At 36.7% G+C, this 14,228-nt stretch overlaps 1 protein-coding gene across 1 annotated transcript in view; it reads right to left on the bottom strand.

The window, feature by feature from the left end:
• Window positions 1-561: 561 nt before the first annotated feature.
• Window positions 562-14,228, bottom strand: part of PGGT1B (protein geranylgeranyltransferase type I, beta subunit) — a 35,924-nt gene continuing 22,257 nt past the window's right edge. Inside the window, exons 5-9 of the mRNA XM_009995264.1 lie at window positions 12,649-12,781; window positions 6,320-6,365; window positions 4,103-4,287; window positions 3,734-3,842; window positions 562-1,273 (exon numbers count right to left, since the gene is read on the bottom strand). Of these exons, the coding sequence (XP_009993566.1) occupies window positions 1,089-1,273; window positions 3,734-3,842; window positions 4,103-4,287; window positions 6,320-6,365; window positions 12,649-12,781 (658 nt within the window). The 3' untranslated portion in view covers window positions 562-1,088. The remainder of the gene's footprint in view (window positions 1,274-3,733; window positions 3,843-4,102; window positions 4,288-6,319; window positions 6,366-12,648; window positions 12,782-14,228) is intronic.

Here is a 14,228-nt window from a genome sequence, read left to right as displayed (position 1 = left end):
AAAGGAAAAAAAAAAAAAGACTGTGCTTTAATTACTGGTAACCAGAAAGACATCCTGGTGTCTCCTGTATGCCTGAAATGCACAAACTGACCTGCCAACAGCTGCAGTTATTTGCTTTGACTCTAAGCAGCATTTCAAGCCTAGGAAGTAAAGTACTACTACTAAATGAGCTAGGATGTTCATAATCTCTCTAAAAATAAACTACCACCACTTACTTTAAAGCCCTATGCTTTGTTCTGTACGTGGTATGATTAGGAAACTCAGAATTATTTCACAATAAAAGGGAAACGTAAGAAAAAAGAGTGCAGTCATACAGTTTTAATGCATTGCAAAAGCTTGACTTTCTAATGTTATTCTCACAAACATCTACTCTTTCAGAAGACTATGCTAAGTATCTCTTGCAGACATACATCAATATGACACACTCTTACTGAATTTCACATGAAGAGAATATATCAGACAAAAGCTTGTCTGGACAGTGATCCACTGCTGTGTAGAGGCTACTCAGAAAAATGATAAAATCCATTTAGTAAGGCCACACAACTTTGAAAATTCAGTATATTGAATAAAATAATTTTATTTGTAATTATTTGTTGGTTTTTTTTAAACAAAGTTTACAGAATCTTAAAGTACATGATAAAAGGTAAATTTTAACTGAGACTTAATATGAGAGATTCTCTACCCAAAAATATGTGAAACATTAAGATCATAAAGAACTCCACAGTTCTGTGCTATACTGTATGATATGTAAACAGATTCAAATACATCCCCATTATATATTTGGACACAGTATGCACAAATTTAAAAAAATAAAATAAAAATGAAGTTTAAATGCCTCAAGGGATTTCTTAGAAGTAAAGCCATTTGAAGAGCCATTTACCCTCCGTGGTGACAAACTTCCTACATAACCAAAATATTTCCTTTTTTTCCACAATGCAGAATACCTGCTGAAGGCAAGTCCCTATCAAAGTGATGCCAGCAACACACATCTGATTGTATGACTCCAGCACTTAAAAGAGCACATTGGTTATAGATGGCTTTTAACCTTGGGCTACAATTATGCTACCAGAACTAAATTCAAGTCTACATCAGTCATGTAGAGAGGTGTGTGTTGACTGAACACTGTTGAGAGTCCTTGTTTTCCAAGTCTGATGAAGGCGGTGAAGGCGCTCTGAGGTTCTTATGCTGACATTCAGGGCAGGGTGAACTTCACAAATACCAGACTCTCCAATTAACGACAAACCACAGATCCCAAAGTAGGCATGTAGAGCATCTGAAAGAAGGAAGGAAAATTTAAAATTATGTCAAACTGTAACAGCCAACTGTTCTTGAATTCCAACATTCCTGAATAATTACAGCCAAAGAAAACAAACAGGTGCTACATTTTAAACTTCAATTTAGACAGAAAACATCTATTTTTTGCCCTTAGCCACCAGTGTGAAGTGATACTCTGCAATGTCTAAAACTAGCATCTAGTTTTGTTTTATAACAACATTTCCTGCCCACTGCTTTACTTCTTCTCAGTGCTCAGGCCAAGCAGCAAAAGAATCTGAGGAGACAGAAATCAGCCACAACAGATGACTGCCACCAAAAAGGGATGCTTTTATTTCCCCTGCCCCACACTGCTGCAGCCTACTTTATACCAGCACTAGTTTGCTGAATATTCACCACGACCTAAAGCAACTAAAAAAACATGGAAGAAAATTAGCCCAAGGAGGAGAAAATGGACAGTTTTCTGATATTTTAGTGAATTAAACTGGCTTGCAGAAGGTTTTGATATACACTGAAGCCAATGCAAGAAGAAGAAAGGATGTGCAGCTATACTTGGGGAAGCTAGGAGAGAGCCTGGGAAGAGAAGTGAGACTGCTTGCTTTGGGCAGGAGCAAGCCATTAGATTGGATTATCTGCCCATGAAATCACAGGCTAAAGATGGAAAGAAAATATGACCTTAATGAGACACATACAAATTCACAACACTTTGCAATCTTTTGGAGGTGTTGGTACATTCATATCTCACAAAAATTATATTACAAGAAGGTATCTGGAGACAGACTCTGAAAGAAGGCTTCTATTTATCAGTGTTAACATGCAGACAAAAGCATGTTCAGCAGATAGAGCCCCTACTGACCTTGCAGGAAGTATGTCAGGCAAAGAGACCACATCTTCAGGAAATAGAGTATGTTAACCCCCTTGGACAGCTGCATTACGTACAGGTAAACTTAATTACCTGCATGGGGCTATTTTGTGGATTTAATCAGAAAGTTCAACAGTTGTGCAAATCCATGCCTATATTTTTCAACAAAACAAACAGCAAAGAAGAAATCCCAATTTTGAGGGTGGAACACCACACAAATCAAAGGAAAGCAGCTTTATTATTAGTCTTGCCTTTCTCAAATCTTATATCAAACAATCTATCTATCCTAAAAGACAAGGTAAGGAACTCTGCACATGACTGGGGTTCCAAACAGCATCTTTAATTCCTAGATCACTAAGTAAATGGTTCATCAGGACAAAAAGAAGTATTTCCTCCAAGTGATACTAACTGATTTATATAAAGCAGAGTAAATACAGCTAAGTCCTCAGGAATCCTACACTAGTTTTCAGGAGGGGGGGGAAGCACACCTACCACAAGCACTGTGTTTTCAGTGTGGGTCTAACTTGAAAAAATCTCAACTGTTGTTCATAAAGAAATTATTAAAAGATGTGCTATTGGGATGAAGATGCTGAAGAGACTCATCCTTTACTATTATTAAATTTTTATCTGACTTTGTCTGCTTACAGACTGTTTATCTTCCCGGTATGAAGTGTCACTGGGCAACACTACTGGCACAAGGTTTGTTTCCACAATTCATTGAAGTCTATTACTTCAAATTAAAAAATGTAGTGTGTTTTCAAGTTTTTCACTACTTCAATTAATCCGCTTTCAAAAGGGTAGTAATTATCTTTTAGATACACTATGTAAAATTGCTGTGCATAACTATAATCACAGAATATGCTGAGTTGGAAGGGAGTCCTCAGAATCACTAAGTCCAACTCCTGTCCTTTTCTAGGACTTGAATCAGGAACCTCTGGAACACCCAGCAGTGAGTTTTACTGAATTTCTGTACAAGCTCTGTGCCACTACGCAAATCAGAAAGAAGGGTGGTTACTCTTTTTCAAGTAGAAGTTTTAGAACATTAAAGCACAATGCCTCCATCTTCTCCTGTGCCTCTGATGAAGAACTTCATTAGGTCTATGTACTATTTTCTATATGGCATTCTAAATATCCTCCTCAAAACAAACCCATGTTCTATACATCATAATATGTAACTATGTCAACTTTGACTGTTCATACATCAGTAACTTCTGAATAAGCTTAGAGGATTCTTTTACTAAGGAAACAAATGTTTTGAAATATTTTATTTGGACCATTTAAAAAGACTGCACAATATTCCCTTTAATTAGAACACTTAAATACATACTAAAAGGCATATCTAGCTCTAAATAGATATTCGTTTAGCAATTGTCTAAATAACAATACCTCACCTGCATCATGGCTGAACAAGGAAAAATGGTATCTCCCTCTTTCCACTTCAATAATGAAAATCTTATTCTACTTAAAAGGAGGCTTTTTTTCTGTTTTTCAAGGAGACTAAGGAAAAAACCTCCTTTATACCTACCTCTCAGGTGTCTGACCGCTGGAATGTATTTCTAGCTTAGAAGACACTCACCATAATTTTCAATTTAAGTTTACCTGGATGGCTATCTGGCCACTTGGCAAATCCACCAACAAGGCGATCTTGAGTTGACAGGATGTAATTTCGGTTTTTCTCAAAATTTGTGTACTGGAATATGTTCAAGAGCTGAAAAGAAATTAGACCATTACAGTAGTACACTAAATCTTGGCAATTTTTTAAATACTAAAATATAAGGCCTATTTATGAGATAAGCAGTGATAGCAGAGATACTAATCTGCTAAGTCTGCATACCTTGCATTTTTGCAAGATGTAAGACCTTCACAGTGATCTCTGCATATTCACATATTTATGCCAAATATGTAAATCTTTCAAGCAAAGAAATCAAAGCAAGTCAGTAACTATCCTGTGGCTTTTCTGTACACTACCTTCAATGTGGCTCCCACCCAAAATGAATAGCATGTGTCTACAGGTTTGTTAGGTCGTCCATGGTAGCCATTCTGTTGTCTCATTATACACCACCTTCTTATTCTGTTCAGTTCTTTTTCTGAAAAAACTTCCTCCAGTTTTCCCATCAAACACAGGGATGCAATACCACAAAATGTAGAGCCACCTGTGAAGAGAGAGCTGTTTTTGTCATGTTTTGATATCCAGATTTTCACTGAAGCCTGTATGATCTCACTCAGAAACAGGGTAGTAACAATTAAATAAATCAATTTTTAAAAGTATGAACATGCTAGGTCTAAATTCCAAATAAATAAAAACACCTTGGTTCAGTACGTACAGAGGGGAGAGAAACTCAACCCAACTCTTGCACAATGAATAACATGAATTGTTTTTCTTAAAGCTGGACTGCCTCTCAGTGCTGCACAATTTATATTACACAACAGTCCAGAAATAACTACATTGCAACACACCAGAAAATATTTATTTGTATGTAACTTTAAAAAGAAAGCTAGGGGGAGGGGGGAAGGGTTGAGAGGGGCAAGAGGTTGAAGGGTCAAGGGGGTGAGGAGAAGCAGGAGAAGAGAAGCAGGAGAAGAGAAGCAGGAGAAGAGAAGCAGGAGAAGAGAAGCAGGAGAAGAGAAGCAGGAGAAGAGAAGCAGGAGAAGAGAAGCAGGAGAAGAGAAGCAGGAGAAGAGAAGCAGGAGAAGAGAAGCAGGAGAAGAGAAGCAGGAGAAGAGAAGCAGGAGAAGAGAAGCAGGAGAAGAGAAGCAGGAGAAGAGAAGCAGGAGAAGAGAAGCAGGAGAAGAGAAGCAGGAGAAGAGAAGCAGGAGAAGAGAAGCAGGAGAAGAGAAGCAGGAGAAGAGAAGCAGGAGAAGAGAAGCAGGAGAAGAGAAGCAGGAGAAGAGAAGCAGGAGAAGAGAAGCAGGAGAAGAGAAGCAGGAGAAGAGAAGCAGGAGAAGAGAAGCAGGAGAAGAGAAGCAGGAGAAGAGAAGCAGGAGAAGAGAAGCAGGAGAAGAGAAGCAGGAGAAGAGAAGCAGGAGAAGAGAAGCAGGAGAAGAGAAGAAGGAGAGAAGGAGAAGAGGGAGAAAAAAAGGAGAAAAAAGGCACGGTTTGTACTATGAAAAGACTAAAGACTGCTGGACTCTCATGCTTGTAATAAACATAAATTACACTTCTAACGAATTTTTTTGTCAAGGAAGTGGAAATTCTGGAATTAGAAGAAAGTCATATTCTTTGTCTGTGTATTGTGGCCATCATTTTTTAAAAGCCATAGAAACTCCCTCTCAGTCTATTATCTGGTATTATAAAGTTAGAGCCTGGGAAAGATTAAGCCAGCTGTTTGTGTAAGACTTGGGGCCTGAAGTTCCTTAAACTATCCTGGTGCTTGAAGAGTCCAGGAACTCTGAGGTTATTTTCATTCTGATGCTGAAGTGTAGCAGGAAAGGATGCTAAAATAGTGTTATCACTAGCATTCAGTAATAACTTTGCTAACTAATTTTTATCATACATAGGTGTATAATTTAAGTTTTATAACTTTATTTGTGCTGCTGGAAGAAAACAGGTGGAATCCTATCAAAGTTCAATACAAAAGATAAAGCTAGCAAACATTTGATAGATATAGTATCAGCCACATAAAAGTCTACACAAGCAGACCACTGCTTCATGGCACAGAAACATTCTGCTTTAAAATGTCAGTCTCTCAGGAATTCCTATCTTCACAACTACTATTTACAAAAATCAATGGCTGCTTCAAGATTTGAACCCCCAATGGATGCTGCAACATAACAGAGGGAATGTTTCTAGTTTTACTAGCAGCTGCTGAAAATGGAGATTATCAGGTGTATGGCACAAAATCTTCTGATGATAAATCCACAGAGTAGTAATGGCAGATGTGGAAAAAGTTTGCTTTGTCAGCAAGAGACAAGAACTACAGCCAATACCTTTTAACAAAACATTCATGAGGTAAGACTAACGGAGTTTATATATTGAAAGCCCATCTGGTCTGATAGGTGGAATTGGATTAGGTGGAACTAAGGGAAGAAGACAGATTATATTCTGAGACATGTTATGGATTTGCTTCTCCTCATCTCACTTCCTTAAAATCAGAAAATAAGGAAAGGCATGACACACCCTGCACCTCTTACAGCATTTTCAATCCCAATCTTAAAAACAGGCATAGAACATTTTAACACTCTTACCATGAGATTCCAGTCCAGCTCCCTGTGCCAGGCCGTTATCATAAGACTAAAGAAAAAAATCCCACAACTCAGTTACTGAAGAACCACATATGTTTCATAGACATCGCAATTCCTCAGTTTACTAGCAAAATTATCATTATCAGACCACAACCACTATTTAACCTCATTAAATTCTGAACATATGCCTCAAACAGCGCTTGGCATAAAACACTAAGCAAATCACTTTTGTTTCAAATGCAATCAGCTTTTACAACTTTCACAGAGTTCACTTTAGTTCTGATGTATGTTAAAAGTCTGAAAATAGGTAAACATGTCTTTGCCAAGAAGGGAAAGCGTGTCATGCAGAGAACAATAAAAAAACCAAAACAAACAAACTCAAACTTTTTTATAAAAAGAGGAAATGGATATGTAATTCCAAAGAAAATTAAATGTATAAATTAAATGTCTCTAAGCCAAAGATAGTTAACATACAAAAAAGCAGAATGCAAGGTACTACTCTGTGTACAATACTCAACTACAGGAAATGCTTTAGTAAGGAGCAAGAACATCAGGCTTTAAATAAATGAAGACTGGGGGTGGGCGGGAACCAGAAGCAACAACATAATAAAGCATACTAATGAAACAAACTTTACCTGCCCTGTAAAATATTGCTGCTAAAAAATATCTTTACAATGCTGAAAAATCACTTTAAGTGAAAAAAATAGAAGAATCCCAAGTCTGACAAAGTACCAAGAATATTATGATACTGGTTTGTTACAAGCAATCTAGGAGCACATGATATTGTACATGTAGGAATAACAATCTTCCCTAAAAATTTCTTATATCATCTTGCATAATAGGAAACAAAATAGCACGAGTTACTAATTAAATGGAAAATATTTATTTTACAAGAGTTCATAGAATTATTAATAAATTATCACTGGACAAATATAAACTGTTTAGCAGTTGAACATTTGAAGTTAAATTTCACAGGTCCTACATCTGCTATATTAACTGCTCAATCATTGATTCAATATCTATCACAGTTAAAAAGCAATTTTAACTTCTGCTGCCGCCAGGTGCCGACTACGTATTTCTTATGTTTTCTACAAAACATTTAATAGTGGCGAGCAGATACAAGACACCTTGAAAGACCACTAATGACTTCTATAGTCCTAACCAAAGAATGGCTAGAGAAGTTAGCATGTCTTCAGGAATAACCTAGGGATTATTTTGTAGATCTGTTTTTAAAGTTTAAATTTTAAAGAGAAGAAAAAAGGGAACAGAAGCAGACAGGGAAGCTACACTAGAATTGTATTCCTCAGGCTTTGAGTGGTTGCTGCAAGCTGAAGCATCTGAAAAGACTAACATCTATCTGTACACTTCAAACTCCATTCTAAAGTTTGAACTAATCATTTTTAAGTACTCCCTAGGAACATCTGAATGGTAAACCAGTGTTATGCCTTTTGAGATTGCAGTGAAAATTGGGCTACCACATTCAGAGCCATTAATTGCTAAGCAAAGGCAAACTGATGAGCAAAGCTATGCTTACAAAGCTAATTAACTCTACACACAGTAACTGTAAGAGGAGGTCGTTTGCTTTATATATGACAAAGTAAGTGTGAATCTGAGACAGTGTATCATGTTGGGCTGTACACTTAGTTTGAAATATTAATAGGCAATAGCTGACCTTTGGCTGACTGGTGCCTGTTTATTTACAGACAGCAGCTGCTCTTCGGGGATTTGTGTGCAATAAAGAACTAGGGAAATGCATTTGTTTCTTTATCCTTTTGAAAAGACCCAGAAAACTCTATGCAAAAGGGGCTCTAAGTTACTGCAACATGAACACTGCATAAGAAAATACTACCCCTCAGGAAACGTTTAAATCCAGTTCAGTAAAATCTTTGCTTCACAGTCTAGAAGTTTCACAACCATCTTAATTATATCAACAGACTCATATACCCACGTTTCAAGAGGACTCTTGCTGTATTAGAAGAAGCAGATGCTACGCTTAAAGCTTTGTGTAGTATCTCTACTTAAAAAAAAAACTGTAGAAAAACAAAAAATAATGCAAAACCCAGTATTTTAGATCTGGAAGTCATAAAAAATTTCAGCATCCTAATGTCTGTTGTTCTTTGATTAGTGATATAACTGATTTTTGAATGTGAAAGCCAAAAACCAACCTATGGCGATCTGTGTGTGACTGGAACCTATTTAACTGACAATGAAATTGATCCAAAATTATTTCTGTGATCAGTATTGTATAAATACTTTTTAGTCAAGTGATAACAAAAAGGCTATCCATTCTCTAAGAAAATTCAATGCCTTCTAACAGTTACTTTTCAGAATTAAGCAACACCATTGTTTCATGTTACAATCTTCTGCTGTTCTTGACATGCCTAGCTACCCAAGGCCCCTCCATCCAACAGCTGTATTCAATTATCTTTGTCACAATTCTTATATTGCATCAGTAAATCAATTTCAAAGAACAAGCTAAAAAATCCAGAAGCTTATTGTAACAATTATTGTGTTTAACCAGTCATCTTACTCTCCATTCAAATTAGTTGCACTTCACATGTATGCCAATTTTGATAGCCCCAAAAAAAAAGTTTGTGGACTATCACCTGCTTCATCTATGTGCAAGTGATGACATACAATAGTAAAACAAAACCACATCTTTCTGTCACAGCAGTTTACCACTCTGAAATGCAATCTCTTTTATTTTATAATTAATGGAAGCACCAGAATGAGGTAATATTGTAGGAAAACAGGAATAAGATTTGCAAGAAAATCTATAGCAATATTCACCATATAATTAGTTACACAAGGAAAAATGAATGAAATAATCTCAAATAGATATTACTTTTAATTGTCATATACATAGGTTATTTTTAGCACAATTACAAAATTGTAACAGAAGAAATCAAGCTAATATTCCTAGATACTACATTTCACACTCACTGTATATATTTAAGAAATACACTTTTTTTACTTGGTTCATGTGATAGATAACTGAATTGGATTACAACTCAAGGAAGGGCATGGAAAGACAAATGAGAGGAAGGAACAACAACCACTGTAAAATTATTTTCACAATGTGGTTTCACAATGCTACTCCCCACGTTTGATACATTTTCAGGCACAACTTCAACTGTAAAATGTGACCGAGCCAGATGCAAAGATTTTGTGTGTTTGCCCAGTAGTGCCAGGCACTTTATAACCAAGTTAATGTATTGAAATACTGGTTTGATCAAAGAGCACATATCCAGGAAACCCAGACAAAACAAGTGTACATGTGTGTACCAACTCTGCAGTCAATTAACAGTAAACCAATGCTTATAAAAATCAAGTTGTACTGAACACAGTATACAGCCAACCTAGCAACTGACTAGCAATTTGTGCAGTAAACCTGCACAAAAATGCAGCATCTCGTTACACATTAGCACGTGCTAAGATAATTCCTACCTTCAGAACACTGCTTTTAGGATCACTTTTACTCTCTGAGCTAGCCAGGAAAAGACAACCTTTTTGATGAGCCACAGTGTCTTCTAGATTTCAACCATGTCCAGACTCCAGTTGTACTTCACTGGTCAACTACAGTACTACTACAAGACCTTTTAAGATGTCTTGTACTATCCAGGCTTCTCTTTCTTTTTTAAAGTACTGTCAATTTTCCCAGTAGGAACACAACAATTGGAATTTGCAGGCACAAGGATTAAGGATCTAGAAGCAAACTATAAACTGGGTTCATGATCACTGTAGACAGTAAATCTGCAGTGCCATTTCAAAGCTCCAAACTTTCAGAGAATCTCCACTTGACTGCCCTATCAATGGACTCATATGATGCTCTCTAGTTCTTGTCTTAGAAATAATTGCTCCCTGATCACTTAATCTTTTCAGTGCTACTTACTACTTTATTTTATTACTTTACATTCTTCTGTCACACTCCATTTAATAATCTCATTTCCAGAATGAAAAGTATATTAAATGCTAGTATATTAAATGCTTCTTCTACACAAATTGGTTTATACCTCTGATAAGTCAACTCAACAATCTTTGTATACATCCTAGTTTCTTTGTCTCCTTTCAGACCAGAGCTGCCGTCAGGTGTACAAAATGCCTTCTGTGATCAACAGAACATTATGAGGATTTTGCTCTTTGGTTTTGTTCTCTCTTCTTAATATTTGATTCCCCTATTGTATCTTTGCTAAGCTATCTGATTAAAGGCTCATCTCAGTAAACAGAGAGGTCCAGCAAGGATCTGAGGAGGAGGACTCTTCCTGACCTTATCAGCAAAACAAGTACCCTAATTCTGCTTACTCCCTCAGTGAAAGGAGAACAGGTAAATCTTTGTCCCTGAGTGAAACCCATACAGAGGATTCAGCAGGGACATTCTCATCCTAGAAACCCATGCTAACTGAAGTAGGCTACTAACTGCTGAAGTACAGGGGCTCTTACATGATGCTGGGGAAGAAAATTCTGGGATGGTGAGGAAGGAAGAGATCAGAGTGGACTGGGGAGGAACAAGCAAGGGCAAACAGAACTAAAAAAAGAGATAAAAGACTGCTGGTCCATACCCTTTTATCACTGAGCCCTGCCTTTGATCACCTCATCAGTCCAAGGCTTGTTAAACACTATTTTAACCATCTTCTGTGGACAAGCATTAGGTATTCCATGTATGTGAGCATGTGAATGCTAGCAAAATTTAGGCCCAAACAGCTGGTGAGTAACACAAGTGATGTGAGTATCAGGAACTGGAGTGGGATAATGAATCTTGGGCTTGTAGGCTGACCTGACAGAAATAGGTGAGACATGGGCTCTAGGAAACAGCTGTTGAATGGAACATCAGCACCAAGCACAGCACCAAGCACCCCACTTCATCACTCATTGAGGGTGGAGAAGAATTTGGGAGAGAACACATCCAGGACATCTGAAACCAGCTAGCCAAAGGGATATGCATTATGTTTTAACTTCATGCTCAGCAATAAAAATGGGGTAGCAGAAGAAGGGGTAAGAAGGAGGAGGAAGATGTCTGCCAAGATGGCTGATGGATGGACATCAGTCTGCTTGTGGGAGGTGGCAGGTGACCGATTTGCCTTTGCATCACCAGTTTTTTTTTTCTCTTCTTCACTTAGCTAACTGTCTTAATGTTGACCAATGAGTTTTCTTTCACTCATCCTATTCTCTCCCCTTTACTGCTGAAGGGTATTCAGGGGAGTAAGCTGAGTAAGAACATATTACAAGCATTAAAACCAATGCAGGTGTCATAATATAAACTTTTGTTCACACTCTCCATTCCAGAATGCAGGCTACTATCAAAAATGCACAGTGTATGAGTTAGGTTGATTTATTTTTTTTTAAAAGGAACATAGCAAGTAAACTATTTTTCTAATCAGTCTACGGCAGTGTGTCAGAAAGCTTCCTGTGATGCATACTAGGAAATGCTTATGCATCTAACTACCTCCTTAAAAAAAAACACCACAAAAAAACCCTAATCAGTTTCGTCTGAAGCACTAGATTAAGTCTTTTTTTACAGGTTTCTCACATAAATTTTACAATCTTACTGCTGGCAGCATCTACTAAAACATGCTGGTTTACAAAATAAGTTGTATATCACCATAAATTTGGCTCTTTTTTCTGAATCAGAAGAGTTTGATATGTACTTTGACTTTGAGAGAATTGCAGCTTTTAAGCTTACTCAGCTTCTTTGAAAAACACTTTAATCTTGGAAAATGAAACTCAATTAAACTAAGTAAAACTTAATGATAAAACCCTGAAAACTCTCTTGCTCCATTCAAATAAGATGACATCTGGCACAGCCCCTGAAAAAACGTGTGTATACTATACTATGTATATTATGTTTCATTCCAAATTTTTAATAAAGAATGACATTCATGACTGAAAACCCGTATTAAGCATGAACTGATGTCAGTAATTATTTTTCCTTTGATTCTGTATATCATATAAAACGCAGGACTATGGCTCACTAAAACACATTAAATTTATTGATGCAGTGTGTTATTTATGCATTTCTAAGTTACAGGAACACCAGGCCCCAGTTTTAAAAAATGTGCTTTCAATTATAAATTGAGTTTCAAAAAAAAGGATCAGGTATCATTTGCAGTGAACCAACACACCAAATAAAACTAACTTGTTAGCACACACATGATAATAAAAAATACAAATGCAATAAAACAATGTACTTTTTCATTTTCAGCTCACTGAAGAAACGGAAAAGAAAGGAATTACCATGGTATTTCAATTTGGACAGAAAGATTATTACTCACAGGTAAGAAAGAAAGACAGTAACTTGAAAATGTAGTAAAAAATAACACTTTGCCGATACTCACCATACTTCTTCTAATGTAGTCTATTGCTTTTTTCATATCCATGCCTGACCAGTTATTGAGCATGTAACAGATGCAGGAGGCACAGTACACAAACCTCATATCATTCTCACTTCCTTCCAGCACTGCACAGAAACTGAAAGAAATGTTATTATATACTATATAGTCTGTTGCATCAGAAAATACAAAAAGCAGTTCAAGGAATTGCATAACTTTCCCTTTAAAAATTAGTTACTTCTGTTGGCAGTATCCATATAAATATATTCCAAAGCTTTGCTAAGTTTTCTTTCTAGAAAATGTTACTCTAAATACACCAAGCAAAACAGTTAGAAGCCTGCATGACTTTATTTCCAGCAGTGTAATGACATGGGTCATTATTTATGCAAAGATATTAATGCTTACAGTCTTTTATCTCTCACAGCATATATTGATAAATTAATTATCATTTTAACTTTTACTGTTTTGAGCAGAATTCTTTGCCTTCCTAGAAATCTTAATAGCTCATAAGGCTTTCTTTCCTCACTGCAACTTCAGGATCAGCTTCCCATGTATGTATAAATGTAATTGTCACTACTACAATTTTTAATAAAAATGGTGAAAATTACCTTCAATTCAGTTTTTGCCTTCTAATGGATAAAATCTTTAGAAACTTTACGTACATTTTAAAGTTGCTGTATCTGGGTTATCCAAGTAAAATACTGTACTCTCTCAGAGACCCCTAAAATAAAGATGGATGTTGTACCTGCCAAGCCTCTATTTGGATCAAAGAGCTAGTTAATATACCTCGATGACTTAACCATTTACAGTAAGTCAGCACATTAGCATGTTTTTATATCCTCCTCCTTACACATCACTTCTGAAAAAAATAAAAAAAGAAAAGAAGTACTTCTGACTTTAAAGTCAGTAATAATAAAAAAAAGACTATCACCACTATCACACTGCCTCTGACCTTGCAATTCAAGTATCTACCTCATTATCTTCTTGCATAGAAAGCCCTCGAACATTCTCTCCTAACACCAATGGTGCCAGGCCCTGCCCTGTGCAGCTCAGATAGGGATGAATTCCATTGCTCTCTGGATATAGCACGGGACATTCTGGGAAACCAGGACACTTCTTGACATGTGCCAGTACTGTGGTTTACAATCTTGCTCCATCCTCAGGTGACAACTACACTGTATGTTATCCAGATACTTCACATTCAGCTAAGGTAAGACAGAAATTAAAATACACACATTTATTCACAATGCAAAAAGAGACAATATAATTTTGATGTTTAAATTTTTTTTTAGCTTCTTGTTTCTTCAAACCTGTCTTTTATTAACTATGACTAGCCTACTTATAGTAGAGTAACAATAGAAAAAATGTCTCTCTCCCTCACTAAGCTCACTTGCTGTTTCTATCTGAACAAGATGTTTGCTCAAGTTCTGGCCTTCACACATCCTCCTCCATTGGAGCAGTAAAACCAGTTTCCACAGGTACGAAAAGGCCTATCACAGTAGAAACTGACTCCTGGCAAGGTAAACATTCTTTACCAGTGCAAAGTACTCTCCTTTCCCTATAAGGGCTAGCTGGCACTCTTCAGC

The sequence above is a fragment of the Chaetura pelagica genome, unplaced genomic scaffold (assembly GCF_000747805.2).
Source record: "Chaetura pelagica isolate M959 unplaced genomic scaffold, ChaPel_1.0 scaffold863, whole genome shotgun sequence".
Taxonomy (NCBI): domain Eukaryota; kingdom Metazoa; phylum Chordata; class Aves; order Apodiformes; family Apodidae; genus Chaetura; species Chaetura pelagica.
Note: the sequence above shows the minus strand (reverse complement) of the source record. Positions and strands in the feature narration are given on the sequence as shown.